Below are 27,895 nucleotides of genomic sequence, written 5' to 3'. Positions count from 1 at the left end.
ACACATACTTAATTTTAGTTCTATTTATTATATTTATTCTCATTAATTCATCTATATATCAGTTTACTCATTTTATTATACTCGCGTCTATATATATTAATTTCGTATATTGCAACTGATTTTATTTGTGCGTTGTAAGATTTCATATCATATATAATAATTATACATAGGGGAAGGTGGGGCAAAATAGGGTACCTCAAATTTTTTCTAAAATGATTAAAAAGGACTCCAAACATCATTCTGGATTTAAGATTTTCTTTCTTTATGGTAACTGAAAATCTTTCCCATTCACCTCGAATACAACTAAAAGAATGAAGTTTCATCGTATTTAAGTTCCACAAAGCTCGGTCTTCACTTAAGGACCCCGTTTTGCCCCACTTTCCACTATATGTATTGTATTATAATTATTGTACTTACGTATGTATGTATATGTATGTATGTATAATTATTCGTATGTATAACGATACCTGTTAAAGGAGAGCCGAATTTTTGCAGATTTTATGCGGAATCGTTTTCGTTAGAATTATCATAACTATTATCATTATTATCATTATTACTATTATTGTTGCTGTTATTACGATTATGATTATTATTGTTATTATTGTTATTATCATTGGAATCGCAACGATCAATCAATTTCAAAATTCTATGGCACACTTGTCGTTTCTTTCCATCATTTTTATCCGTAGTAATTTAGGATGTATTTTCGCGTTATTAATTTTTGTTGTTGTTGTTGTTATTATTGTTATTTTTATTGTTACGATTATTATCCCTAAACTAATTTAATAATCCAGTGGACTAAGATTTTCTACGTTCATCTAATAATCATTATTAATATAATTATGAATTATTTCAGATATGCATTCGTTCCATCGATTCGATGAGAAAATTTTAAATTTCTAACTATATCTTTATTAGTAATAATCTTATTTTTAATTTTATTTTTATCATTAATAATAACTACTATTTTTTTCTTTTTTAAATACTAATATTATTATTGTTATTTTTGTTTTGGTTGTAATTATTATTCAAGTTTCGTAATATTCTTTCATTGTATTAATATCATGGCTATTACAATAGGTACAATTTTGCGGATTAATTATTACAACGTATCATCCAATAAAATTTGAAAATTGTTCATTCCGTGCAATTAGTGCGGCCATTTTTCTCTTTCATTTTCACTTTCTTTGGACTTTTAATTTGAAGAGATGTAGTACAATTCTTTTTTTTGATACTTTCAGTATAAGAAAAAAAAATCACTTTAACATTTTGCTTTCAATTTTTTCATTAATTTTTTTTTTTCTCTTCGTATTTCACAGTACAGTCAATAATAGTTTCAGTATGCAATAAATTAGTACCTACATCGGTAATATTAATTACAGATAATAATAACAACAACGATAATGATGATGATGATGATAATAATGAATGAAAAAGTAAGTTTTTTTCCGTTCTTTTTTTGGTATTTTAAATATTAAATAGTATCATTGTAGTACTATAGCTTTGGAAAGCTAATTATATGGCAGTAATCCTCTTCGAGAATATCGGTTTTCATTTTTAATATTAACTCTGTAAATTGGAAGATCATTGTTTCTTACAAAACAATAGTCATCATATTGTATGCTTTCTATTAGGTATTTATGTTTGTGTAATCTTTTCGTTTTTTTTTTTGACTTACTATACATATTTATATAGATTTAACCCATAAACGAGTATGACCATATTGTATATGTGAAATAAACAGAAGATCGGAAGAAAATCTCTTTTAAATAAAAAAAAAAGTACATACATTAAACAATTCTATTTTGCATATGATATAATTTAATATGATGAAGTATGATATGATATAATATCATATTTAGTATATATAATAATATTTATGCATTGTACAATGTGCATTATAAATGCAAATTACACATGGAATAGAATCATACATGAGAAAAATAATAAATAAAAAGATAATATAATTGATTAATCTCATGGTAAACTATGGTGAAAAAGTTTAGAAAAAACATATGTATAATTTGCTGATTATTAAATTGAAAAAAAACAAAAACTTATTGCAACAGATCATTATAATAGTAAAAAATATTAGATATGGTTATCAGTTATCGATAGTAATATCGGCAATTATATTATAATAACAAATTATTACATATTTCGAACTCACACGATTTTTTTCTTCTTTTGTCCTCTTTTATTATTACAGAGGTTATCTAATAAATGCAATAAATACGTATAATTAAAGCGATCGATAGCTTAACTGTCGACGAGATAGACTAAAAGAAAAATTTCAATTAACATAACGCCGCACGATCTCAAGAGTATTAAAATCAGAGTGGGTAATATACATGTGATAATAATAATGAAAGTGGAAACGATATTTCTGGTATTATTACTTATTTGGAAGCGTTTTGAGACTCACTTACTGTAAAAGCTTAAAAAAATGGCAAGCGAGGTTTTGTCATCATTTCCAATTCCTCGATTCTGAGATATTATTCCATCACTCTTTTCATACGTATGTAAAATATTATCACTAATATTAATGACAATAATTATAATAATAGTGATGATGATTATGATTGCGTTGAAATATCAGATCTATAAACTGAATCGTATTTTACAATTCGCATAAGCTACTACTTGTTTTTTGTTTCTTCATAAGAAGACAAAAAATAAGGAAAAAAAAGAAAACTATTCACAATAATAAATTAAAATAACACTTCAAAAAACAACAAAAAGAAATTTAAGTTATAATTAATTTGACATTAGATAAAATTGGCAGAAATATATTTGAGCGAAGATTTTCAACTGCATTCAATAATTTTTTTTTTACTTTCACACTAATAGTTCGTCACATCTTGTAATTCTGTCTATTGTCATTCATATATTTACTTTATTTTACTTTGTTTGCTTTAGTTTCTAGCATGCCTGTTCTCAATTGCTACAATGCAAAAAATAAAATAGAATCAAACAAAACTTGCGTGGCAGAACAATAATAAAAATGGTTTATATTGTTTTTTATGTAGCTTCAGTTAGGTAGTTAGTTATAGTTATTAATAGACCCTAGTGTTCTCGATTGTGCTTTTTCAATTTCTTTTAATTTTCAATTAAGTTATGGGCGGTCATTCCCATGCTCCGATTATACAGGGGAACATAGCCACGCTTTTTTTTTCTCTATCTATCATCTTCTCATATTCGTTTTGGTGAAATACTTAAGAGTAACTGAACAATCTACCTCAACAATTTAGGTCTGCAGCGTGTTTGTAATTTCTTGGTGAACGGTTACCAGGTCTTGTATGTAACCCGCTAGTCTCGAGTTTAGCGTGTCCAAATTCTGCTTTTGAACCTTGTTAGCACTCAACACAAGCTCCAATTGTTCGTGGACCGTATTCAGCATATCCCTTAGCTCTCCTTTCTCTTTTTGCATGGACTAAAAAATAAACACATATCTGTGCAGCAATCTAAACTACAATCAAAGAACAGAGATTTTTCGGGAAAAAGCAAAAAAATACTCACCATGTAATCTTTGTTTTTGGTGGCCATAGTGAGACTTTTAATTTCGTCATTCCTTGATCTCAACTCATTTTCTAAAGCCTCTACTCTGAGTCTGAGAGCCTCGCTATTACCTTCAGAAATTTTGCTCGCTTCTAAGTCCGCATACTTTGCCCTGAGTCTCGCGTTCTCCTCTTTGTATAATTGCAGCTGTCTATTCCACTCGTCTACATTAGCCGTTGATTCCTGTAGAGCGCTTGTCAGTCTGGCATTGGCTGTGTTGACCGCAATAAGTTCAACCTAGATTTTCAAATAGCGACAAAAAAAAAAAGTAAAAACGAACGGTTTTTGTTAAAACTAAACTAAAGCGGAATCCTGGACAAGAAGATGACTTCTATTCAAGTAAGACATACCTCCCACTTTTTGGCATTAGCAGAGCTCTGAGCAAGGGCAATTTTCAGTCTATCATTGTCGTATTTGAGCTGAGCCTCTGTGGACTGATTAGATTGGCTAGAACCGAGTTGTTGGAGAGATTTTCCTTGATGCTGTGGACTCTCTGTACTCTGCTGGGAGATACTTTGAGACCTCGCGTGTATTGCATTCTTCAACTCCTCGTCCATTTTATTCTGGCAACCGCCGGGCAAAGGACTATTGCTTACCATTGATACGCTATTTTGTGCAGATATCAAGTTTGCATTTGGATTTGGATTATTCGATGCAGATAAGTTTGAACTTATCATCGAAGAATTTGGCGGATCGATCAAATCCTGCTCTGAAGATGGCAAGGAAGATACGGAACGAGACGTTATTGGACTAACGTTTGCACTTGTTGCCGGAGTCACTGATGAACTGTTAGACTGGAGCTTAGCACCTGCTACTTTCGTTGCCTCTTTCACTTCATGGAATTTTTCAATAAACTATTGCAAGAGAACACAAATTAATATATGTGGCAAGAGATTGCTCAGTGAGCGATTAAGGAAAAGAAACTTCTTATTTGGAAAACCTACTTTTCCTAGCTCTGCTTCTGATGAAAATCCTAAACCGTAGACGGTATTGGCACGGACATCAGACCACTGTCCGAACTTCTGTGAAGTTTTTGTAAACGTCATGTTTGGCGTTATGGTACTGTTTATAACGGCCTGAAACCAATGAGCAAAAATATTTTTCTGAACTTGGAAACAAGAGAAGCTTAATCGTTTGCAGGGATCTCAAGCTTTTGTACCTTGGTTCCTTCAACAGATATGATCCTGTATAGGCTTCTGGTAGAGTCATAAAAAAAGGAAACAGAAACAGCTGCAGTCGAGGCTGATACCCAGGATCGTTTAGTCTTGGGGTCAATATGGAAGACGTGAGCCTTACACGTAAATATTGGTTGTTCACTGCAAGGATAAAAATAAATATAGGGATCATCGAACATTTTTTGTTGGTCTCTCTCTCAAATGATGATTTTTTTCCAACCAACTGTTAGTGAGAGTGATACGAATGTGGGATAATTAATAATGTGGGTTTTATGGCAGACAAAATACGCCAATACTATGCCACTGGATAATTGTTATTTCTAGATTGATGGATGTGATTATTTAGGAGTACGATGTGTGTATATAATGGGTGTGTTGAGAAGTGCGAATTCATGTTTAATATTACATGGTTGAACATGGAAATAGAGGGATAAATACGTTACTCAAAAATAAATGAAAGAAGAAAAATTGCGAAGGAATGGGCAGAAGGGTCGGTATTAGTGATAGCGATGAAAACTTGTAGGTATACACGATTATTTGAAGGAAGCTACTATCAGCTACTTACCCCATTGTTTCTATTTCCGATGTCATATACTTTGGCGTGGGGGTTTTTCACTACCGCAAACACATAGGAAATGCAACGATTATTCAGTAGGTATAAATAAACTGAACAAGTCGAGGGGCTTTGGGTCACAAGCGGTTAAATTATCGAAAAATCCCACCCTACTTATTATAGGAACCAACCAGTTGACAGCCGCCATCCGCTGTATCTTCATCCCACCGTCTTTTGGATTTTTGATGTAATCGATTTAAGCCTACGAGCTTCGATATTCGTCGAATCTTTAAATGCAATAAAGAAGCGCCAAATTATGAAACGTATAATCCTCAAGTTTATTACTTTTCAACCAATACAACATACCAGTGAACATACCTATGCAGTATATTTAGATAATATGGTCTTCTCCATACATGTCAGAGTATAATAAATAAATAATTCGTACTTATAAACCGCAATAAATAACATGGTTTGACCATGACCGATCTATAATTGTTTGTCGCTGTAAATATCTTGAGGAAAAATATTAACATACCTACGACGCCGACTTTTATTCGATACATACACACACACATATAATATTCAATGAAAGACACAAAAATAGGTATGTACGCTAGGGTAAGCCGCAAATCCTCGTTCTTCGTTCATTAATACCGAAAATACTGTTCTTGGTGACGACAAAACATTTATGCAAAGGAAAAAATGTTGAGTCCACATTCAGGCCAAAGTTCGTCTATATTTTCAGCATTAACAAATAAATTTAAAAGAAAATCGGATTTTTGGCCCACGCCAGCGAACACCCATCATATCTAATCAATGTGTAAGAATTTAAAAATGCCCTGTATCAAGTTAAGATGAATTAGTGCAGGCGTACGTGGCTGAAGTCGAAGATCCCAACTGACGAAGGATCTAAAAGTTTTTACAAGAAAACTGATCAAAGTTGAGCGTGATTCAGTTTTAGAGAGCTTTCGAATAAAAGTGCAGTATTCCTGTTTTCCTACGCGAAAGAAGTTAAACAGAAAATACCTAAAACTTTGAAAAGCGGAGAGTTAATGTTGGTATTGTATTACATATTTACAGATAAAACTGATGGATATGAATGTGAGAAAATATTCGCAGGAAGTCAATCAGTCTGCAAAAATTTAGAAACTTCTGCTGCATGGTACCGAGTAGGAATGTTCGGATATTGTATAGCCAGAAGCGTTGCACGTATTTATATGTACCGTAGGAAAGTATCTTTATCACAGACAGTATAGAAATAGACTATTCTACAGATACACATATCATTGTAATATTATTTGGTAATATCGTCCAATGATAAATAGAATTCAAAGATTATCATTTACACGCTTCTTGATATTTGGTCGGGTATAATCGACGGCCTTCGAGGCGGAGAAGGAAACCAAACTCCAAGATAAAAAACTTTGCAGAACTTACCGCAGCGCGGCAACTAATTTCGAAGTTGATTTAAATTAAAAACTGGAATATCGATTTTGCGAGGGCGCTTGTCAAGCGAATGCCGTCGAATGCAAGACGCACTCTTCGTTGTACATGCCTTAGCTACCTACGTCCTACCTATAGCCAACACCGGAACAAACAAGAATTGTGACTGTTGTGTCTGCTAACGATGATATTGAATATTACTCAAAGCTATATTAATGTTACTATGTATTATGTTAAATAACTTAAGTATAATGTGATGCTTAAGTGCGGAAGTAGTGGGAACGCAATAGAAAAGATTTACTTTTCCAAGATTTCCCTAATTGCCTTGCTACCTCATCATTCGTCGAAAGATTTCCAGTTGAAAAACACTGTCCGAGAGCCTGTGAACAATTTTTCTTACTCAGTGACTTTTCGTAACGATAAATTGGTGGGGAACGCAATTTAAAAGATAACATTATCATAGGTAGATTAATTACGCGAAGTAGAAATACAAACCTCCCAAAAGCGTTGATCAAGGCAACTATCTCGCTTCTCTCAAGATAAAATTGTTTCTTATTGATATCATCCAGCGTTGACTCCCACTGATCAAACCTTCCCGAAAATAAAATTTTCAAAGCAGTACCCAAACCATGGATTTGTAGCTTTCCCCAGAGTTTACACTTGTCACAACCCACACAATCCATTATTCGGGATATATTTCTGAAATGCTGTCTGAACTCTTCCTTTAAAACTTTAGCCTCTGATCCTCCATTGAACATAACGCTTTCATTGAAGTGTACAGGGAATGATCTGGAATGAATAATAAATACAACAGATGCAACTGGAGTGATCGCATCGACAACGCAAGTATACTTTGACATACTTTACGATATTTAAAAAGTCATTCACAGCCAATCTGGTGTCTTGGTCGTCTTCGTCGTTGCCTGTATAATATTCCCCCCGCTGAAGATAGGGTGCCGCTTTGGCTAAGGCTCGTAGTTCTAGCAGGTAAATAAAGTACAAATTTTTCAGCCACAATGGGCCATTGCCTTCAGTTGATTCCGGTGAAAATCTTCGTCTGAGTTCAGATAAATTTGGTCCCCATTCACCACCAACTGATACAACTTCCAAACTATCTTTTTCTGACAACAAGTACTTAGCGCACAAATGAATGTTGATGCTTGAATGCAGTCCAGATATCACCCTATAGAAGACCCTTTTCTCCAAGCACATCCCTGTAAGCCCATTTTGTCAATTTCTCATTAAAATTCTCAGTATATTTTTCGTCCTATCCAGAAGTCAAGGAGAGATTTTTCAAGTTGACCATCTTCAATAGATGGAGTTAGATTTACGTACCTTCCATTTTAAAAGACTCTATAAACTTGCGTGTGGGCTGCTCTGGCCTGTGGAAATTCGAAAACCAATATTAGCAAAACACAATTGTTACAATGAAACAGTTAACTGTTTCATATCAATCATTTGGGGGTTAAATAGGTAGGTAAAGATACCCGAAACAGTTCTCCATGTATATACTCCGCCATATTCTATGAGCACTGGGTCCCTTATAGCCCGTATACCTTTCGGGATTTGGAAGCAGATCAACATACTCTCCAGGGCTCGTTTCGCTTACACAAAAATTATCTACAGCATCATCATGCCTCTGCCACATTTGAAACTCTTCATAATTTTTTACGCTATAATGGCAAAACAAGATAAACAGATATTAGTAGGGATCTCTGGCAAAGCACATTGTGGAATCTTGATGATTAGTCATTTTTACCTTATGGTTGTGTTCAGATACCCTAAGTCTTCGTTGTGGTCTCGGTAATCCGACCCACAATTATCGCCCTGCCGTGTAGCTTTGTACTTATCTGCCGGATTTTTGTCATAGAGGGTGTGTCTAGAGACATCACCCTTCAATCCTGGGGGTATGTCTTCCTATGTGGGAATTAAAAGCTTAATGTCAAATAGAAAATGAGCAGACAAAGGAGTTTGTATTGTAATAATTTGAAAACTCACATCTTGGCATGGCTGTACATGGCAATAGCGTATCGCACACCTGCTATCATCAGACCAGAATGGACATTCCTGCTTCAAGTTAACTTTGTAGAATCTGAAGTAATCCTTTACCAGGAGGCTCCTTAGCCTGGGATATATTTTGACATTATTGAAATGATCAACGGTGTCGACGCTACAGCTACAATCGTCAATGGATCCTTTGAGCTGTCAAGGAAATTGTAGTGAGAATGTGGACTCTTGAAATTTCTGAATAAAAATAATGGGACTATTTTATTTGATGTTAGTGTTTGTGGTTGGATTTTTATGAAACGCAAAGAATTCTAGTTCATAGTCAAGGGCATCGAACTGCTGTCAAATTCACAATTGTTATTTACCGTTACGTAATCAACGTGCTACATGTGTGGAATTCTTCTGGTTGACATCTGTTGGGTTAGATTAGGTTGGGTTAGACCAGGTTTGGGAGTTAATAAAAGAGAGATCGACAACGCGGATCTCAACGACAACACGCAAGTCACTTACCTTACAAAAGCACTGGTCGTCCTTTTCCGTGTTTGTTGCAAAATAATTAGCATTTACCCTAAAAATTAGCAATGATAACAATATAACCGTCAAATGTGACAGCGACATCATGCTGCCGCAACCCAGGGCTCTGCCGTGTTGTTCACCTACAACCGTTAACCGTGAAGTGACTCACAAAACTCACAACTCGACTGAATTCCAATTCGATTTAAATACGAGTCCGTTAGGTCAATTCCCGTTAATGATTCTTACGTGATTCTTGGTGATTCCAGGTGATTCTTCACAGCTATGCCAAAACGCACTGATGAGGTTCCATCAAGATTCTGACGAAATGTTAGCTGCCACTGGAAATATCTTTTAATCTTGAGATAAAACGGGATGTCAGCATGTGGTTACGTTCGTGTCGACGGATAATTGGTCATCGTAATACTGTACAACATTCGTCGGCTCTCCATTGCGCTCCCGGCGATGTCTACGTTGCGGTACAATGTCCAAAACGCTTCAACGCATCTCAGGCATCAAACAATCCGAGCCCCATCGATTCGCCACTATCTCGACATTTATATTCGAAAATTATGGCTGGTGGAGCTATCACCGTAGCCGATTTCATGAAGGAGGTATTAACCTCCCCTAATGCTGGGTACTACATGAACCGAGATGTCTTTGGGACTGAAGGTGACTTCACAACTTCTCCAGAAATCAGCCAGCTATTCGGAGAGGTCGTATCCCTTTCTGTTCAACTTTTTCACATGATCTATTCTTACTGCTGATGTCACACTTTCAAATTTCAACAGATGATCGCTATCTGGTCGATAAACGAGTGGAGAAAGATCTCCGATCGGCCGATACAGCTTGTAGAATTGGGCCCAGGTCGTGGTACACTTTCACGAGATATATTGAGGGTGGGTGAAAAGATTCCGTTACCTGTTCAAACTTTTCACCCTCTCAAATAATTGATCTCAACATCCATTAGGTGTACGAGAAATTGGGAGTCTGTGACAAGGTTTCTTTGCATCTCGTAGAAATAAGTCCAATGCTTTCCAAAGTACAGGCAAATCTCTTGTGTAAAGAGTGGAACGATATAAATGAGGATAAGGTCAGCAGTACTCCATGGTACAAGGAAGGTATAATGGAAAAAGGTGTCAAAGTTTTCTGGTATCATTCCATCTACGACGTGCCAAAAACATTTAGCATTATAATTGCTCACGAGTTTTTTGATGCTCTACCGATACACAAGTTTCAGAAAACACCTGAGGGCTGGAGGGAAATTCTTATAGATATTGACCCTATGGAAGGAGCTGGTCAACGGTTTCGCTATGTTTTGGCCAGGTCTGCAACACCAAGCAGTAAATTTTACATATGTGTGAGTGTTGTCAAATCCAACAATCAAAATGTTTTTAGTCAGTTCAAAGTGAGGTGAAATTTTACTTGTCATACCACCAAAATCAATAATCGAGAATGTACGACTGCAAGTTGAAAACGATTTACAATAATTCGAATGATGGTCAATTTACAGAAGGATGAGATCAGAGAGCACGTGGAGACAAGTCCGCAAAGTGCAGTGCTAATCGACTACGTGGCTAAGTTTCTCGTAGAAAACGGCGGATTTGCGCTGATCGCTGATTATGGCCATGACGGAGATCGGACGGACACGTTTCGGGCTTTTCATCAACATAAGCAACAGGATCCATTGTTAAATCCAGGGACCGCGGATCTCACTGCTGACGTTGATTTCTCGTTGCTGAAACGAATAGCTTGCCAAGAAGGAAGGCTGTTATCATATGGTCCTGTGACGCAACGACACTTTTTAAAAAAGCTGGGGATCGATACACGATTAGCAATGCTAATGAAAAACGCCGAGGAATCGTCCAAGAATCCGATTATCTCTGGATATAGGATGATTACTGACAAGGACAAAATGGGACATTGTTTTAAATTCCTATCCTTGTTTCCATCTGTTTTAAAAGAACATTTACAGCGGTTCCCCGTTGTTGGATTCTGAGGACAAACACTTATCACATACTCATTTACATGAACATGTGGTTAGTATGTAACATGAATGTAATGTAAGTTAATGTAGATATGTACATACAGTTGCAATGATGGTATCTCTAAATTGATAACTACACGAATAAAGTTCATTGGACTCACGAACGTACCGTTGACACGCACAAAAATAAGCCATATAATTTGCTCCATCGATTTTTCGATTTAAAACATGGATACCTCTTTTCTGTTCCCGCGTCGCTAGCATCGGTAAAAGGGGCCAGGTATCTTGACCTAACCTAACTAATTCGCATGTAACTAGTTGACGCATTGGTTAGCGGATAGAAAAACATTGAAGACTGACGAGTTTGTCAGAGGAGCAAGGAAACAGATTTGGCGAATTAAATTACTATTGAAACGATCAAAAGGTGAGAAATCATCATTAACAAATTTGAATACGTGGACTTTCCTCAAATCTATTATTTATTTCACCTAACCAAGATAACAACATAATTTCTTTTACCCGTATCTTTATTCAGCATACTTCCCATTTCTGTTGAACCACGACTTGTGGGACAGAAGAAAAGACAGAATCAGGGCAATGTCAGAGGTTGACAATGATTCCCAAGAGGTTGAATCTGAACCAACGATTGCCTCTTCATCGGACAAGGCTGTCCTGCTGGAATATGTTAGTGAGGCAGAGAAACGTTTTGCAACCAAGGAAGAAATTCGTCTGGCAAATCTCAATGTCACCAGACCTCCTGACTCATATTTCAGCAAATTGGATTCCAGCCTGAAAAAGAACACAACGTTTGTGAAAAAACTCAAGAACTTTTGCTCACCTCAGGTCGATACAGTCCTTAAGGATGCAACCAACTTAAATTTAACCAAATACATAAGCGAGGTAGCAACTGCTTTGGTTGAGGCAAAACTGAAAATGACAGACGTCGGGCCTGCAATAAAAGTATGTTGCTACCTGAACCAAAACTATGCCGAGTTTGCATCTCATCTATTTGAAAACTGGCAAAGGATACTAAGCCTCAAGGTAACCGACAAGATCCCAAATCCAAGTAAGCTCAGAGTAGATTTGAGGTTTTATGCAGAGCTGGTAAATGCGGGAATATTCACCCACAAACAGGGGTTGCCACTTCTTGGCAGCGTGCTCACAGTTCTCATAAATATGGATAAAGAAGAGCACAACAATGTGACGATAATACTGAGCTTTTGTCGCCACTGTGGCGAGGACTATGCAGGTCTGTTGCCCAGAAGGATAAGAGAGTTATCAGACATGTGGCCCGATGTGACCTTGCCAAGAAGCAGGTTGCTCTCCGCAGATAAGCAGCAAAATGTCAGAACACTATTACGAGACTACTATAACTCGCTATGTAAGCATCTGCTCAAGGAGCACAAGGAGCTGCAGGCCTTTGAGAAACAAAATCGAAAGATACTGCAGACACGAGGTGAGCTTAGTTCTGAAAGGAGAGAGAAATTAGAAGCTCTACAGGTATCTTACGACCGATTGTTGAGTGGGGTTCAAAATTTTGCCGAAACGTTAGATGAACCTATGCCAGAACTGCCTATTGACACAGAAGTAAAAACAGAGACAGAGGAATCTTTGAAAATGACGAGTGAAGGAGAAGAAAATGGTGTGACTACTGAAGATATGTGGGGGGATGAAGAGACTAAAAGATTTTATCAGGTTTTTCCTGATCTCACCGTTTTTCTTCCTGGCTCATATCCCAAAGAGGCTCCGACCCCAAAACCAGAGGAAGACCAACTGACAGAGGAAGCTCTTGATGAAGAATTAGTTTTGGAGGAATTGGAAGAGACAGAAAACAAAGTTGTGGATGAGCCAGAGGTTGAAGTTGAGGAGACTCATGTCTCAAATATAAGTAATAAAATTTTACTGGATGCATATCTTACGTACCTGCCCAACTGTGTAAACAGGGAAATGATTGACAACGCAGCTGTCGAGTTTTTAATGAATCTCAACACCAAGCACAACAGGAAGAAACTGATAAAAGCATTGTTTGGCGTCTCCAGGATCCGTCTGGACCTCTTGCCCTTTTATTCCCGTTTGGTCGGCATTCTCTTCCCCGTTATGCCTGATGTCGCAAACGACCTGTGCATGATGCTAAAACAGGACTTTAAATATCACGTTCGTAAAAAGGATCAGATAAACATTGAGTCAAAGATAAAAGTAGTACGTTACATCGGTGAGCTTGTTAAGTTCAAACTCTACTCCAAGATTGAGGCACTTTATTGCCTAAAAGTCTTGCTGCACGATTTCACTCACCACCACGTTGAGATGGCTTGCAATCTGCTTGAGACATGTGGCAGATTTTTGTTCTGTTCACCCGACTCTCATCAACGGACTAAAGTATACCTTGAGCAGATGATGCGGAAAAAAGCCGTGACCGCCCTTGACTCACGTTATGTGACCATAATCGAGAATGCATACTACTTTGTCAATCCCCCAGAGTCAACTGGAGGCATAGCCAAAAAAGAACGACCCCCGATGCATGAGTTTATAAGGAAGCTACTCTACCAGGATCTCTCTAAAGCCAATACGGACAAAGTTCTTAGGCTAATGCGCAAGTTAGATTGGGACAATGACGAAATTATGACATATGCGGTGAAGTGTCTTGTAGCCGCGCATAATGTAAAATATCTGAATATCAGGTGTGTAGGAAGTTTACTTGCTGGGCTTGTAGCCCATTACGAGGCGGTGGGCCCACACGTCGTAGATGGCGTTCTAGAGGACATTAGGCTTTGCATGGAAATAAATCTGCCCAAATACAACCAGCGGAGGATAGCAATGGTAAAATACCTAGGGGAGCTGTATAACTATCGGCTCGTTGAAAGTGGCGATATATTTCGTACGCTGTACCTCCTCATAACGTTTGGAGTAGCCACAGACCACACAGCCCCACCAACTATCCTCGATCCCCCAGATCATTTATTCAGGATAAGGCTGGTTTGCACTCTTCTTGAGACCTGTGGGCAGTACTTTAGCGGAGGTTCCAGCAAAAAGAAATTGGAGTATTTCCTAATTTTCTTCCAACATTATTACTGGTTTAAGCGCAGTGATCCCATCTGGACCGCTCCAGAAAATCCATTCCCCATTGGAATCGATTACATGTACTGTGATACGTTGACAATGCTTAGACCAAAGATGCAGCTCTTCCAAAGCTTCAAAGAGGCTCGTTGCGCTGTAGATGAACTGAGGAACACTCTTTACCCTAGCTTAGCAGGTGGAACACCTACTGAAGATTACGCCAGTGAACAGGGAAAAGCTGGCCAAAAACCTGGTTCCGAAGGTTAGTACAAGTTACTTTTATAAATTCATCAACCCGATTGGGTTCGAACTTAGCTTGTGAGAATTGACTATTCGGCCATAAAATAATATTAACAGAGATTTAGGGTAAATTGCACTGATTGTGAGACGTTAGCGCTTATTAATTACAATTTTTCTCAGATTCATGGTCCATTGCAGAGCAGCCTGAGGAAGAAAGCGAATCAGGGATGGGAGTGATTCCTGAGGTTGACGAGGATTTGCCAACAGGAGCACCGGTAGTCCCATTAGTTCCAATTGCCCAGGGCAACGGAAGCGGGGATGCCAAGTCGATGGGAGAATTGCACTTCGATGAAAGCGAGGAATACTCGGAAGCACAATCTGAAGATGAGTGGGGTACAGAGGGATACAGAGAAGGTGGAAATCCAGGTACCCAGGAAAATACTCAGGGTGAGTTAAGCCTATCTGCAGGGGTGGCAGAAGGCGTTGTGATGGATTCTGCTGATATGGATGCAGCCTTGTCACTGGCACCCAGAAGAGTAGCTTGTCCTGAGGATGACGACTTCTTGTCGGCACTCGATAAAATGGTCTCTGATAATATTCAAGACAGAATGAGAGACTCAGTGAAACCTCAGCAGGTTGATATATCCGTACCTCTCCACGTAAAAAGCACCAAAAAAACTTACGAGCAGCTTTGTGAGGGTCCCTCGGACAGCACAACCGTTGATTTCGTTCTTATGCTGCGGAAAGGCAATAAACAACAATACAAAAGTCTCGCCGTTCCGGTTTCTTCAGAATTAGCTATGAATCTGAGAAACCGAGAACAGGAGCAGAAAGAGGAAAAAGAAAGAGTCAAGAGATTGACGTTGAATATCACAGAACGCCAGGAGGAAGAGGATTATCAGGAGACGATCAATCAGGGAACTAGACCTGTCACTGTCAATCTCAACAGGGAGCGCCGACAGAAGTATAACCATCCAAAAGGCGCGCCTGATGCCGATCTTATATTTGGACCAAAGAAGATCCGGTGATGGAAAAGTCGGAGTTCAATGCAGATTAAATTTTGCACAAACGATACGTGCTTCCTGTGCTCCTGTGCACAGATGCGTGTGAATAAGTTGGAACGGAAAACGGGGATACGTAATCGAGTTCTCATTGTTTCTGCAACGAAAGAAATTGAAGGGGTATGGACAGTCAACTACATTGGCTACCCCGATTACGTTCGTTGGGTAAATTTGTAGTTTGCACTTCTAGGTCTCAAAATCTAGATCAGCAGCAGAGAAAAGCCGGACAATACGGAGAAGGATTAAATAAACGAATAAGCATTCAAACATTTGAAATCTTGAGAAAATTCGCTGATATCCTTGATCGAGTCAATTTTTAAAATTAATCCATATAAATAAATCTTCAACAATTATACCGTATATATCGATGCAATATATTTATAAATACAAGTTTGTCATCGGAATCGTTGACATGTACAAAATTAATATAACAGAGAAATTGATGCCAGTGATGCCAAGATTAGAAGGCTACTTCACAAAATTACTATTTCTACAATACGCATTCAAACTTGGCAAGATCAATACGCAAAGGTATGGTATATTTATGGGAGAATTAGTTGCGCCACACGTAAGTTTTGGCTGACATTGGAAGGGTAGATGCTGCGGCTACAAAGTCCAGATAGCCTATGGATCTTCTTCGGCATCCTCAAATTGACCAGCCTCCACATCCATGGCTTCGTCTGGTCCTCCACCATTTTGACTCTGCACTTGTTCTGTGTAAAAATGTTGAGGAATGTAATGTGACATTTTTAAAAGATGAAGAGAATCCATTATTCTTCACTCACCTGAAGCTAATATGTAAGGACCATCCCCTGCTGCAACTTGATAATATTCAAAGTCATCTTCTTCCGCATCTTCGAAAATATCTTCTTCCGCTATGACAATCACTCATCATTTTTAAATTATACTTTTAGATCTTTTAAGGTGATAAAAGCAAAGAGAGAGTCATTTACCATCCAGAAAACTATCTTGAGGATCGGGGTGTAATGCTTGACATTGGCTCATGGCTTGAAACATGGCATCCAAGCTGTTGACGTTTTCTGGAGCAAACCTCATCTCAGTCATCTCTGGTTCTGAATCATCTTCATCCTCGTCCTCATCTTGATCACCCCCAGAACGTGGACCCACTGGCAGCATCTCCGGTATATCTGTCGTCCCCAAGTAAAGACGCAGGTAGATTGGTATTGGTATCGGTATTACCTCAAAGTTTTGATTCCCTCTATCGTATATCCGAATCTCATTTACCAGGAAAATCCAGCTTTGTGTCCACCATGATGTACAGGCATTGTCGGGGATGTACTTGCTGGTCCCGTGATACGGCATGCAGAGATATGTGTGGATATTGCAAGGAAAATCCTTGCCCTGTGGCCCCATTGACCCATGAGAGTTGACTGAGAATAGTAGTGACATAAGGAATAGCTGGTAATTTGCTGATGGCAAAGAAAAATAATTGGTTACCTTTCGGTCACGTAGATCGTGCCCTTCCCAATTTCTCTTTCATTGACGTAAAGTGTAGTTTCGGGTTCTTCGTGTCTAATGCCTTCCCGCGGTGGTAAGAAATTACTAAGCACCACCATCTTGCGATTTGCAACGCACGTGAACTAATTCGCTGTTAAAATTTACTTACAAGCGATTTGTTGTTTCACTTTTAGACGAGTTACCTGGATTAGTACAATCAACACTTTCCGACTGATGTCGAATTATTGTCGGATAACTGTTAGAAAATAAAGTGTCAACCGAAAGGATCGTAGTGAGGGAGGTACACTATGATTTCATGCACACCACCGGCTGCAACTATTTTAACTATTTTCCACTTATATTTCAATACTCGAAAAATGTTGGCTTTTACCACAATCCTTCAGGTATGACCGAACGATTTTATCATTCACCCCGGTGATCCTAATTATCACCTTACATGTGATATAAAATTTTCTGCATTAATCCATTGCAAATACAATAAACCCATCCGCGATGTATACGCGTGAATACTGAAAAGAGACGAGATCTCTAGTCGAAACATCGAACGATTCTATTCGAGACTGAGCGCTGCACCTGGCCGGACAGAATTTTACCAACTTCGTTTTAGTTAAAATCCAGAGGATGGTGTTGTATTAACTTTTCAGGTTAAGCGATTGTGAAACTTGAAACGCGAAGAACGTACCGAAGTTAATTCCCACCGAACTCAGTGGTTGATATTCGTCACCTACCTGATGAAAAAGTTTGATTGATGAAAATTAATGAATAAACACGTAAAAGAGTAGCCTTTGGACACTGCAGCGACTTGGTAAAATACGTCTGAGGAATACCAACAACAACAATAACATTACAAAACCATAACATACTAGGAACGATGGCGATGTACATTTGCTCTCAAATTTTAACATGATCTAATAGAAACACATAGGTATGGAGAAACAATATACGATAACAGCTTAGTATCGAATAACAAATAGCTAAGGTTTGAAGCCATAGTAGACTGAAGACCGTGACGGAATGATTGCTGTGCAAGGATTCTCAGCTCTCTGACAAACCTGAGGCATTGTACTGCCGGTCGTTGCTGTGATCAGTTGAAAAACAAATCATTCTCCCAAAAACTGATCAACGGTTGTACGGGATCTGCTGATCACAAATGAAGAGGAGATCGCAGCGGCGACCAGTTCTTGATATCAATGGGGAACAGTCGGAGTCTCCCCGGGGAGGGCGGTGGCAAAGTATGTATTATTTTGGGCATAGAGTAGTTGACTAACACTGAAATAAACTTTTTTATTCTCGTGACATAGATAAATATCAACAGATTGCTGTTGATCATCCCGAACAAAATGGGACCTCGAATAATCCCCTGGCTAGTCTGCTTGTCCAATATAATTCAGACAGCGAAGCCGAGGATGGCAAGCAAGACACCAGTAAACTCAATGACAAGGTTAACGATTTTCTGAAGGTTAGAATCTACTCGAACTACTTTTCTCACTTTTGAATCATCATCGAGATCAACTAAAATAAATGCCAACATTGTTTACAGGAGATTCAAATGATTGCCCCCCACACTGCGGAATCTAGCAAAATACCTGAAGTGACAGAGAAGACGATCTTGACCCAAAGAGTCAGCAGTGAAGCTGATCAGCGGGAAACTGGAAGCAGCCGTAATTACTTGGCCATTTTTATATACATTTCTATTAGCTCTTTGAAATTTTTGGAGAACCCTCCGCAAAGCAATTCCTCTTCTCGTCATTGGCTTACCCATCTTTTCAACAATTCATCTTCTAGTTTGGCAGGAATGTTTTGACGAGACGACTGGCTACCCTTATTATTGGCATATAGAGACAAATCAAGTCACTTGGGAAAAACCGAGCGAATTGAAAATAAAGGAGGGTGGGCAAGGTGACACCAATAATCAGGTTCAAACAAAACCACATGCCCATCCAGCTCATACTCAACTACCCTGGGCTAATTTTCTGCCAAATACATGTAAGCACTATATTATTCCAGTATCCATGCATGTTTGCACTTCAGACTTAATTCCGTATTTTTTCATACAATAAGACAATTTTTATTCTTGCTGTCAACAGATCCAGAAATGCAAACTGACATCCCAGAGGGCATGATTCCCAAAGAGGTAGTGGCCAGAAATAGAAACAGGCAGGTTGGAGTTGTGAGGGGTCACCAGCAGGAGTCTGAAGTTATCACCACAGTTCCCAAAAATACCAGACCCAAGGAGGACGATTCTGATGACGAGTGAGTTTCCCCAACTCATCTTAGTTACCCAAAAGAGCGTTCAATAACTGATAACTTGGAACAAAGTTTAAATTTGATCGAATCATTTTTCTCTTCATAGAAAGATAGAAATGATTACATCATTTGGAAATGATGAGAGCGAATCGGATACCAGTGACAATGAGCTGGTTGTCAGTAAAGTCCGTGTCGAAAAATCAACGCATCAAAGGGTCGCAAAATCACACACAAACTCTGCTTTTGATAAACATTCAAAAGCTGATGTCACAGACGGCATTTCTATTGGACCATCACTTCCACCTGGCATTATCCCTATGATTCACGGCCCAGAAAACGCGAACATTGATGCAAGAGAAGTTTCCGAAAACTCAAGGGTTCGAGTGCAGTCTATGCGAAGAAATAGTAACACTCCCGATCAAAATGCCTTGTCAGAGGATGCGCCACGACAAAGCGACGAAATTGATGAGGAGGATATTTTAAAGAGGCTTAGAAATCAAGCAAATTTACTACAGGCCTTAGGTGGTGAGGTTCCGAAATCGGTGGAAACTCTGATAAGTAATGACATCGTATCGGAGAATGGAGCTATTTCAACTAGTGCAAATGCAGTTCTTACAAACCTAAAAAATTCTGTAAGATGGCGGGATAGTGGAATGAAAAATTTAACTCCTGACAGAGATAAGGAGAATGAGGATACAAACCGCCATAACCAAATCAAAATATCCCTTGTCGCCGGGTATAGCGATGATTCTGATCTCGAAGAGGAGACGTCTCCAAAAACAGATGTGCCTCCTTTGCAACCACTATTTCCCATATCGGGATACATTGGCACTGATGGTTCTAATTCTAATGCCGTTCAGAGCTCGCCATACCAAATCTGTGAAACACCTGCCATTGATGGAGGGTCAAATATCTCTGGAACTAGAGAACTAAAGTCCAGTTACAGTGAAGGAGACGAAAAAACATTGACTGAGGATTCACAGAGGACTGACAATACGGGACGAACTGAAGGTGGGGTACCTACAACGTCAGTGAATGATGAAGTCCGAACATTCGGATCGGAGAACGAGCTGCCTAAGCAAAATACATTTTTGGAGAACCTGGAAATGCCTGCAAAAGGTTTTCAGAGAAAAAAACGGATTGCCTTTGATGGTGAGTTGCTTGTATGTATAAATCATGAACTAATCTCAGAAAAGTGAGTCTACTAATGCATGTTATAATTCATTCTTAGTCGTGCCTAACAAAACTAGTAGACAGCCTGATCCAGTGCAAATTCAAAAAATGGAATCTTCAACCTTGACCTCGAGCAATATAAGGTCGTGTGAAGACACTGAGCGCCACGGATTTGGCTTCCACAAAGAGCAGGAGCATCAGTCTGTTTTGGAAAACGGAGATTCTTCAGATATGACCAAAGAGATGAGCGATAAACAATCTAGAGGCAGCTCTGTCAGTCAATTGAGCAAATCCATAAGTTTTGTAAAAGGAGAAACCTCGAACTTCAGAACAGCGGAAGAAACACCAAAGCCTGTGGAGAAACCTGTAGAAGTTGACCACAAACAGCTGAAAGAAATGACAGATATCGTAATGGAAAAAATAAAATTCTTATCTGAAGGAAGCCAAAACCTATCCGCTATTCAAATTATGGTGATACAACTGCAAGTAAGATGCATATTCTCTGGAAATCTAATAATGTTGCAACCGTGTTTTTGTGCTGAATCATTCAACATTTTCGCGATTTTTAGACGCTTTGTGGTGCTTGGGAAGCAGGAGAGCTGAAGGAAGGCTACCTCTTCGAATGGTTGAAAGGTACGGGACTTGAGTTGGCCAGATTAGAGCAGGCAGCTGCGCCTCCGGGATGGGATTGTCATTGGGACAGGTACAGTATCTCCAACACAACTTAAATACCTAACTTTCGAGATATCCGTTGTCACGAAGTATTGTCTAATGGAGAGTGCGTAATTGTTGGTCAGAGGATGAGTAGAGCGCAACAATTTTATGGGAACAATGCTCTCCTCAGTCCCCGTCTTCGTCTATCTTTGTAAGTTATAATTCTTTCATATGGAGACAAAAAAGAGCGGGAGTTGAAATTAATGGTTTTTGCAATATATAAAATCTGAAGACGTGACCTCTTTGCTAAGCTCCGAGTCTCCAGGGCATCAAAGTATAATCGGAAAATATTACTTAGGCCGCGTTTTATCGGTAGTTAACCAACTAATGTGCAACATTATTGAATTTAAGTTTAATCAAAGGTCTGTATGATTCGCCAAGTTCACATTCATTGTTTTCGTGATTTATGCTTTGTCTTGCTGTTATAGGTCTTTGAGAAGCGATCATGATTTCAGTGGAAGACGTCGGATCCTGAAACAATGGAATATACCTATTTCAATGTTTTACAGCCCTCTTGCTAAAAACGGTCTTAACTTTCCCTTTTTTCATTTTTGACTCACCAACCAAGTACAAAAGCTTCTAGCACGTATGCTATAAACTTGAAATTCACTTATCATAGAAGACTGAATACATGTAGCCGTTAATTTTCTTTCATGTTAGAATATTGGAATATGTTCATATTTATTGAAATGTGGGGGTTTTGTTTGAGAAAAAAGAAAATAAGAAAGAAAGGAAGGTTCATTGGTGAACCGCCACGCAGGTAGGGGTATCAATGGATTACCTTATTAGTTCCAAACAGGAAAAAAAACCGGATGGAGTAAAAAATAAGAGATCCAAAAAAATGAGAACGAATAACCAAAACCACGTCGGCACGAGCCGTGCGGACCGGTATGCCTATAAACATTAAAAACTGCCCAATATTATCACGTGATTTTCCTTCTCGGGGGGATGTTTTTAGATTGCATAAACGCTACTATTATCGCAACGCTACCACGGGGGAGGCTCAATGGACTTATCCTGAAGCTGATGTTGTCGGTGGCACTGAAGAAATGGATTTGTGCACCACACCTCCACCACCAGATGATGTGGAACTTGAGGCAATTGGTATATGTTTTGTTGCAGGGAACATCATCAGATATCATGACACACGCATGAAGTTTTGTAGTGTGCTTATCTGGAATTCATTTTGTAGAAGATGAGAGATCGAGGCCAAAGTTAGACTCAGCTTCTATGATGTCGCTGCAAGAATCTCCCACCAAATCCTTGACCGCTGAGGGGCACAATAAAATAATTCAGATAACCAAGGATGAATATAAGAGCTTGGAAGCTCCACCCCCGCCGCAGATTTCAAGCCCAAGTCCCCCGCCACCTCCAAGAATATTTGCAGAGGATTTAAAAAAAGGGAAAAAACGGCGTGGTAGTGGCAGCGATGGCAATGGAGAGCTGAAGAAAGATAAAATAGGTACGTTCGAGAAACAGGTAGCCAAGAAACCCTTGACATCATTATTGATTCTTCTTATTTTCTATTGAACCCTCTTCGTTTTCCACAGACTCTGCTCCTCCCTCCGACGCTAAAGAACGAGTGGATGCTTTGCCACCTTTGCCTCCGGCACCTTCAAGTGACCTGTCACAACCGCCACTACCCCCAAATCCACCTTGTTCCACACACACCCCAAACCCACCAAACGGCGAGCCTCTACCACCAGGTGTCGACCCCAAGGACATGCCATATACTCTGCCTGTTACTACGATGGAACCTGGTGCCGTTATATACAATGCAGGGTCGGCACAGCGGACGAATCCCATCTATGCTGCTACCATTGGTAACAGGGGAATCGCTACGCTACCGATCATAGATCACCGGTCAGCGATCATTCAAGGACAGCTAATGCATTATCCGGCTTATCAGCATTTACACAATGTAAGGATAGTTTTGACACATCTTATCAAGTCGATTATTCGACAAATATCAATATCCACCATTGCACTAACTAACCAGAGCTTCCTTGTTATATTTACATCTTCAGCAAGCAATGATCGCGGCAGCAGGAAGTCTAGCTGGTCAAGAAAGTGTACAATTTATGATAACAGATTACGCTCAAATCTATGCAAACACACAAGTGATCGCTAAGCCACCGATTAAGTCACAAAACGAATCATTGGGTTCAGCCTTAGACTCATTTTACAACGATATCGCATCTATAGAGAAGACAAATGCTGAGCAGGACTCTAATGGTTTTGAAACACCCGGAGAGACAACCCCCCCACCACCGATACCCACAATTCCGAATACTGCGACATCTCATACAGAAGTCGATCAAGTTAATGTATCTTCAGATCCTGCGGTCAAGGAGAAAGATAAGGAAAAAGAAAAAGAGAAGGAGAAAGAGAGAGATAAAAAAAAGAGAAAGGTACTTTCACCATTGTGAAAATTTTTCATAAGCATTCGCATTGATAAGTTTTATTTTTCTTTGTTGTATGCAGACGAAAATAGGAATTGGAAAAAAGCAAAAGGAGATGTCGACAATGGTGGCAAAGTGGCAACGAGCACAACAAGACTTTGGTGGCAGCGAATAGCCCTGACCGATAGGTATTGACACTATCAAATATTATTCAGAGCTAATAATGCTAGTATTGAGACCACTTGATGTGGCAAAATCACATCGATCTGTTAATGGAATTGTAATAAATCAGATATGTATTATACTTATTGAACGCAATTTAATTATTGTGTTTGTTTACCTGTGCAGTATAGTTACTCAATGCCTGTGCCCAGGCCAATGGTAATTCTGATTAGGCCTGACTGATGTTGAATTCGGCCATTTTGTATCAAGATCAAATCGGCCAATGAAAAACATTGATGCGGTGGCAAGACCTGTAACTGCATTCCAGGCATAGAGCTTTGATTCCAGGGACCATAGTGAAAACCATGTGGAAGCAGTGTGGAAACGAGCAAACAGGGCCATTACAGCTATAGTTTATTTTTTTTTTCAAGATATAAATTGACACTGTAAATATATGACAAGCACCCATGGTTATTAATACCATCAATTTTGTCATGGAAAGAAGAAGCGAAGATAAGAGGTTGTTTGATGAAACTCGTTGGAAAGTTGAGGCAGAGGCAGTGATCAAAGACGTACACAAACATGTCAAGGATATATCGGTATCGATCAAACTTGGTGTTTCAAAGCAGTCGATTTATCTGAACCTAACCACATTGGAGGAACTCAAATACTGTATAGAATTATCGGCCCTTGGATTTTCTATTGTGGCTAACGACCATGATAGCAATTGTTTAAAAGGAGAGCAAAATAGATACTTTGAGACTCCGTACAGCTTGCTGGAATATGTCAGCCAGAAGTACACCCAGTCTTTTGGAAGTCTTTTATCTATCAAGCTTGAAAAACTTAGTCGTCTAGAACAGTGATTTTTTTGTAACAATACCAACTTAACCTTAACTGGTCAATTTCAAACGGGGAATTCACGCATCACAATATTTTATGAATTAAATAATCAAATTGAATAATTGAAGATGATTCATGGCATGGATCTGGATAAACAGAGCTTCCAATCACCACAAGATATGGGCTTTAATAAGCTACCATTTCCTACGGTGCTGTATTTGCATTTGCTACCAGAAGCTCACAATTTTAAAGTTGAACCGGAATCCATTATGACAGAGATTTCACTTGGAAAGCTTCCTGGCAGCAATAATGCATTAGATACCGAAACATAGCACCGAGTCAGTCTACATCTTCCTCAAGATGAATTGCATTGAGTTAGCACGTATCAGGTATTACTATCTTCTTACAAATAATACTATTACTTATTCATTTATGTATAAAATGTTGCATCGTTCTTCATGGCTGAAAACGTGAAATTTCACAAATTGTTTACCAAAGCATTGTAATTCACAATATTCGTCAGCAATAATATTTTTATATTTCAGCTTGTCTTAGGTGATGACCCAAAACTCTATTTTTTAACAAAGATTTGAATCCACTTCTATAATGTATATGGATGCATCGGATGACTGCAAATTATTTTCAGATGAATTATTCAACATTTGACGAAATATATATCCAAGCGTGTTGTGACAATATTATTTTATCTAAGCATTGAGAATAGATAGCGTATTAAGTACGTCATGCTATAATACATGGTACATACGTACGTACGTATGTACATACATTGTGTAAATTCATCAGTGGTAAATTCATCGTTCGCGCTCATCTCCTTCTGTCCCCCCCCCCCCCCCGCCTTCAACCCGGTGTTCCGATTGGTCCGTTTACTATTAGTAGCTGATTGTAGCTGATGAAAGATTGATGATTCTTTTGCTGCAGTGACCATTTAGTTATTTTTATCAGTTGGAACTCAAGGATTAAATATCAGGAAAATTGGTATCAGGCCTATCGACTGTGCCCTAAGGCACAAAAGATCTACTTTTCCGGAGAAGGGCTGAACACTTATTTCTCAATATCGCTAGACGTCATTTAACCTCTAATGGTGTATTTATGTTGCTAGGAAGTTTTTCAACGTACCTTTGAAGAAAAAAAGTACAATGTCCAAAAAAACCGTTACAAAATTGGTCGAGATACCGACTTGGCTAGAATTCTGGAGAAAAAATAGATCTAACATGAAGGTGTACGACATGGCAAAAGTGGAGAAGGTCAGTGAGAAACTAGCCAGTAGAGTTTCTATGTGGACCGGGGACATCACACAGCTTGATATTGACGCTATTGTAAATGCTGCAAATCGTTCCCTATGTGGAGGAGGTGGAGGTATAAATTAAATGAACTAGATGTTACATTTTGCATGATTGCGAAATGGCCAGATCTCTGATGGCAGCATACGTACCTATAAACATCTGATAATCTATATCCTAAAATTCAGTCTTCTCTACTTGCAGTTGACGGGGCGATTCACAGAGCAGCTGGGCCAGAATTAACCAAAAAAACTATCACTCTGGCACCCTGTGGTGTCGGAGAAGCCAAAATTACTGGTGGCTATTTACTTCCAGCCAAATGTTAGTGGATGAAACGTCAAAGCAACCGTTTTTGCAAATGAGTAATTTTATCTTTATTTATTTCTAGACGTTATTCACACTGTCGGTCCACAGGGTGAGAAACCAGGCAAACTGAAGGAATGTTATGAGAACAGCCTCAAGTTGGCGCAGAATAATAATCTAAGAAGTATAGCATTTCCTTGCATATCAACGGGTGTCTACCATTATCCTGCTAGAGAAGCTGCGGAGGTCGCCCTCAATACAGTAAAGAAATTTTTAGAAGAGAATGGAGATACAGTAAGGCATTCACCTCTATCGATATCTCCCATTCCGAATGTTCAATGAACCTTCTTGACTCGGTTTCTAGATCGATCGCGTTATTTTCTGCCTATTTACGTCATCCGACCAGGAAATTTACCAGGAATTGTTACAAAAATTTTTTGCCATTGATTAAGACGATTATTATTCAGAGGTGGTTCATCAAAGCGAGTTCTTTGCGAGGATATAGCTTAGCATACGTGTTGGAAGAGATGGTCTTTTTCTCAAAGCTGAATAAATGAACATTTTTATACTCTTTCCGACGGAATTTGTGTCACTATTCTGTATCAAACAACGAAAGGAAAGAAATTTTTTAGGGACAACTGAACGCGAATGTGTCGTAAATTTTAAATTTATAAAATTCCATTAGTTTCGCGGTTGTGTAAAATAGTTGTTGGCCTTTCCACCAGATGTCGGATCGGATGCATTTTTTTTTTTAACCGTAGCCAGTTTCGTAGCGCTGCAAAGTTGGCAATGAAAACTAGCGCTGTTAGTTGAGTTAAAATCCGCATCGTCTCGCCCCAACTGGTGGGTTCTCTCTGCTCTCTCAGTACGGCCATATTGAAAAATCGAAGTATGTAATGTCTGTATGTGGTAATAGGTGGGGGCAGCAGTTTGTAGTAAATGTAGAAAAAGTATTTCGTGCCTCGAATCTGTCACAAATGGGTAAATATATAAAGTATATAATGAACGATATTCCCGGGGCTGCCTCGTCCGCCTAAAATAATCGCGATCGGATAATCCAATCGCATAAAATTCCCGCATCCGCATTCGGTTTCGGGTTTACTTAAATATCCCTGGTGGGTCCCTGGCAGGCAGGCTGCCTGTCTCCCGTTTCCCCGTGTGCCGTGTGTCGTGTGCCTTTGGTGCTCTCTGTGTAAAATATATCATAATCCAATTCGAGGAAGATCAATTTAGTTTCCTGAAAATTCAACAAGCAAAGAGACCTACCGACTTACGTTCCAACCTACTGGCTTGAGGCGAGGCGGACTTGATTTAATAATAAATAATTAACCAAGTCGTTACTAGACGGTTCGCCCTCATAGTTTTCCCAGTTCTTCTGATCCCCCCGACTCCGAACTCCTAAGGGCATCCCGCCGATGATCGGCTAAAATCCCTTCAAAGTTTTTAAGATATCTCACTGTCAAATAGTCGATCCCATTTCTTAAGTCTTTCGTGTCAGTCGCGCTTCCGCCGCATTTATTTTCTAATTGAAAACAAGTTGACCCCGTCAAAACTAAACCGAACGCTTTAAAAAAAAAAGAGAAACCCAAGCCAGTCTATCAAAGTGTTATAATGCCTCATTATTGCCGGATATCACCCGCCGACAATACAACAGCTCTAAACGAGGCAAGTAAAACAAGA

General features: G+C 38.9%; 7 protein-coding genes across 14 annotated transcripts; 4 read left to right on the top strand and 3 right to left on the bottom strand.

The window, feature by feature from the left end:
- Positions 1–1,654: 1,654 nt before the first annotated feature.
- LOC105691136 (homer protein homolog 1) lies at positions 1,655–5,500 on the bottom strand. The gene is made up of 6 exons (XM_012409430.3): positions 5,299–5,500; positions 4,718–4,874; positions 4,503–4,634; positions 3,909–4,412; positions 3,520–3,795; positions 1,655–3,433 (listed from the first exon to the last, which is right to left on the bottom strand). The coding sequence occupies exons 1-6, from the start codon at positions 5,322–5,324 to the stop codon at positions 3,248–3,250; spliced, it is 1,281 nt and encodes a 426-aa protein (XP_012264853.2). The 5' UTR covers positions 5,325–5,500; the 3' UTR covers positions 1,655–3,247.
- A 100-nt stretch (positions 5,501–5,600) lies between these two features.
- LOC105691101 (ero1-like protein) lies at positions 5,601–9,642 on the bottom strand. Its single transcript, XM_012409364.3, has 9 exons — positions 9,502–9,642; positions 9,250–9,395; positions 8,731–8,934; positions 8,492–8,649; positions 8,220–8,405; positions 8,068–8,114; positions 7,595–7,946; positions 7,228–7,521; positions 5,601–7,112 (listed from the first exon to the last, which is right to left on the bottom strand). Exons 2-9 carry the CDS (start codon positions 9,358–9,360, stop codon positions 7,061–7,063), a joined length of 1,404 nt encoding a protein of 467 aa, XP_012264787.1. The 5' UTR covers positions 9,361–9,395; positions 9,502–9,642; the 3' UTR covers positions 5,601–7,060.
- LOC105691102 (protein arginine methyltransferase NDUFAF7 homolog, mitochondrial) lies at positions 9,219–11,403 on the top strand. The gene is made up of 5 exons (XM_012409365.4): positions 9,219–9,236; positions 9,522–9,968; positions 10,044–10,151; positions 10,223–10,612; positions 10,766–11,403. Exons 2-5 carry the CDS (start codon positions 9,636–9,638, stop codon positions 11,249–11,251), a joined length of 1,317 nt encoding a protein of 438 aa, XP_012264788.2. The 5' UTR covers positions 9,219–9,236; positions 9,522–9,635; the 3' UTR covers positions 11,252–11,403.
- Positions 11,404–11,509: 106 nt separating this feature from the next.
- On the top strand, positions 11,510–15,954 carry LOC105691099 (regulator of nonsense transcripts 2). Of its 2 annotated transcripts, none has more exons than XM_020855319.2 (3): positions 11,510–11,663; positions 11,775–14,555; positions 14,732–15,954. In XM_020855319.2, exons 2-3 carry the CDS (start codon positions 11,837–11,839, stop codon positions 15,559–15,561), a joined length of 3,549 nt encoding a protein of 1,182 aa, XP_020710978.2. In that variant the 5' UTR covers positions 11,510–11,663; positions 11,775–11,836; the 3' UTR covers positions 15,562–15,954. The 2 variants fall into 2 exon arrangements, with proteins under 2 accessions (XP_020710978.2, XP_012264786.2); XM_012409363.3 differs by having other exon boundaries at positions 11,511–11,663; positions 14,714–15,954.
- LOC105691103 (methylosome subunit pICln) lies at positions 15,948–17,551 on the bottom strand. Its single transcript, XM_012409367.3, has 5 exons — positions 17,053–17,551; positions 16,840–16,985; positions 16,548–16,742; positions 16,380–16,469; positions 15,948–16,307 (listed from the first exon to the last, which is right to left on the bottom strand). Exons 1-5 carry the CDS (start codon positions 17,169–17,171, stop codon positions 16,219–16,221), a joined length of 639 nt encoding a protein of 212 aa, XP_012264790.1. The 5' UTR covers positions 17,172–17,551; the 3' UTR covers positions 15,948–16,218.
- A 27-nt stretch (positions 17,552–17,578) lies between these two features.
- Positions 17,579–24,140, top strand: LOC105691111 (formin-binding protein 4-like). 6 transcript variants are annotated; one of them, XM_048658313.1, is made up of 15 exons: positions 17,579–17,998; positions 18,070–18,305; positions 18,375–18,532; positions 18,614–18,734; positions 18,859–19,059; positions 19,161–19,326; positions 19,427–20,472; positions 20,552–20,979; positions 21,063–21,196; positions 22,166–22,311; positions 22,400–22,669; positions 22,758–23,128; positions 23,235–23,618; positions 23,667–23,797; positions 23,958–24,140. In XM_048658313.1, the coding sequence occupies exons 2-15, from the start codon at positions 18,224–18,226 to the stop codon at positions 23,992–23,994; spliced, it is 3,675 nt and encodes a 1,224-aa protein (XP_048514270.1). In that variant the 5' UTR covers positions 17,579–17,998; positions 18,070–18,223; the 3' UTR covers positions 23,995–24,140. The 6 variants fall into 6 exon arrangements, with proteins under 6 accessions (XP_048514270.1, XP_048514271.1, XP_048514269.1 ...); XM_048658314.1 differs by having other exon boundaries at positions 18,067–18,305; XM_048658312.1 differs by having other exon boundaries at positions 18,061–18,305.
- A 500-nt stretch (positions 24,141–24,640) lies between these two features.
- On the top strand, positions 24,641–26,788 carry LOC105691112 (macro domain-containing protein CT2219-like). Of its 2 annotated transcripts, none has more exons than XM_012409386.3 (5): positions 24,641–25,000; positions 25,732–25,988; positions 26,117–26,233; positions 26,301–26,509; positions 26,580–26,788. In XM_012409386.3, exons 1-5 carry the CDS (start codon positions 24,972–24,974, stop codon positions 26,664–26,666), a joined length of 699 nt encoding a protein of 232 aa, XP_012264809.2. In that variant the 5' UTR covers positions 24,641–24,971; the 3' UTR covers positions 26,667–26,788. The 2 variants fall into 2 exon arrangements, with proteins under 2 accessions (XP_012264809.2, XP_012264810.1); XM_012409387.3 differs by lacking the exon at positions 24,641–25,000 and adding an exon at positions 25,498–25,607.
- The last annotated feature ends 1,107 nt before the right edge of the window (positions 26,789–27,895 follow it).

This window comes from Athalia rosae, chromosome 7 (assembly GCF_917208135.1).
Source record: "Athalia rosae chromosome 7, iyAthRosa1.1, whole genome shotgun sequence".
Taxonomy (NCBI): domain Eukaryota; kingdom Metazoa; phylum Arthropoda; class Insecta; order Hymenoptera; family Athaliidae; genus Athalia; species Athalia rosae.
This window is presented reverse-complemented; position numbering and strand designations above follow the sequence as displayed.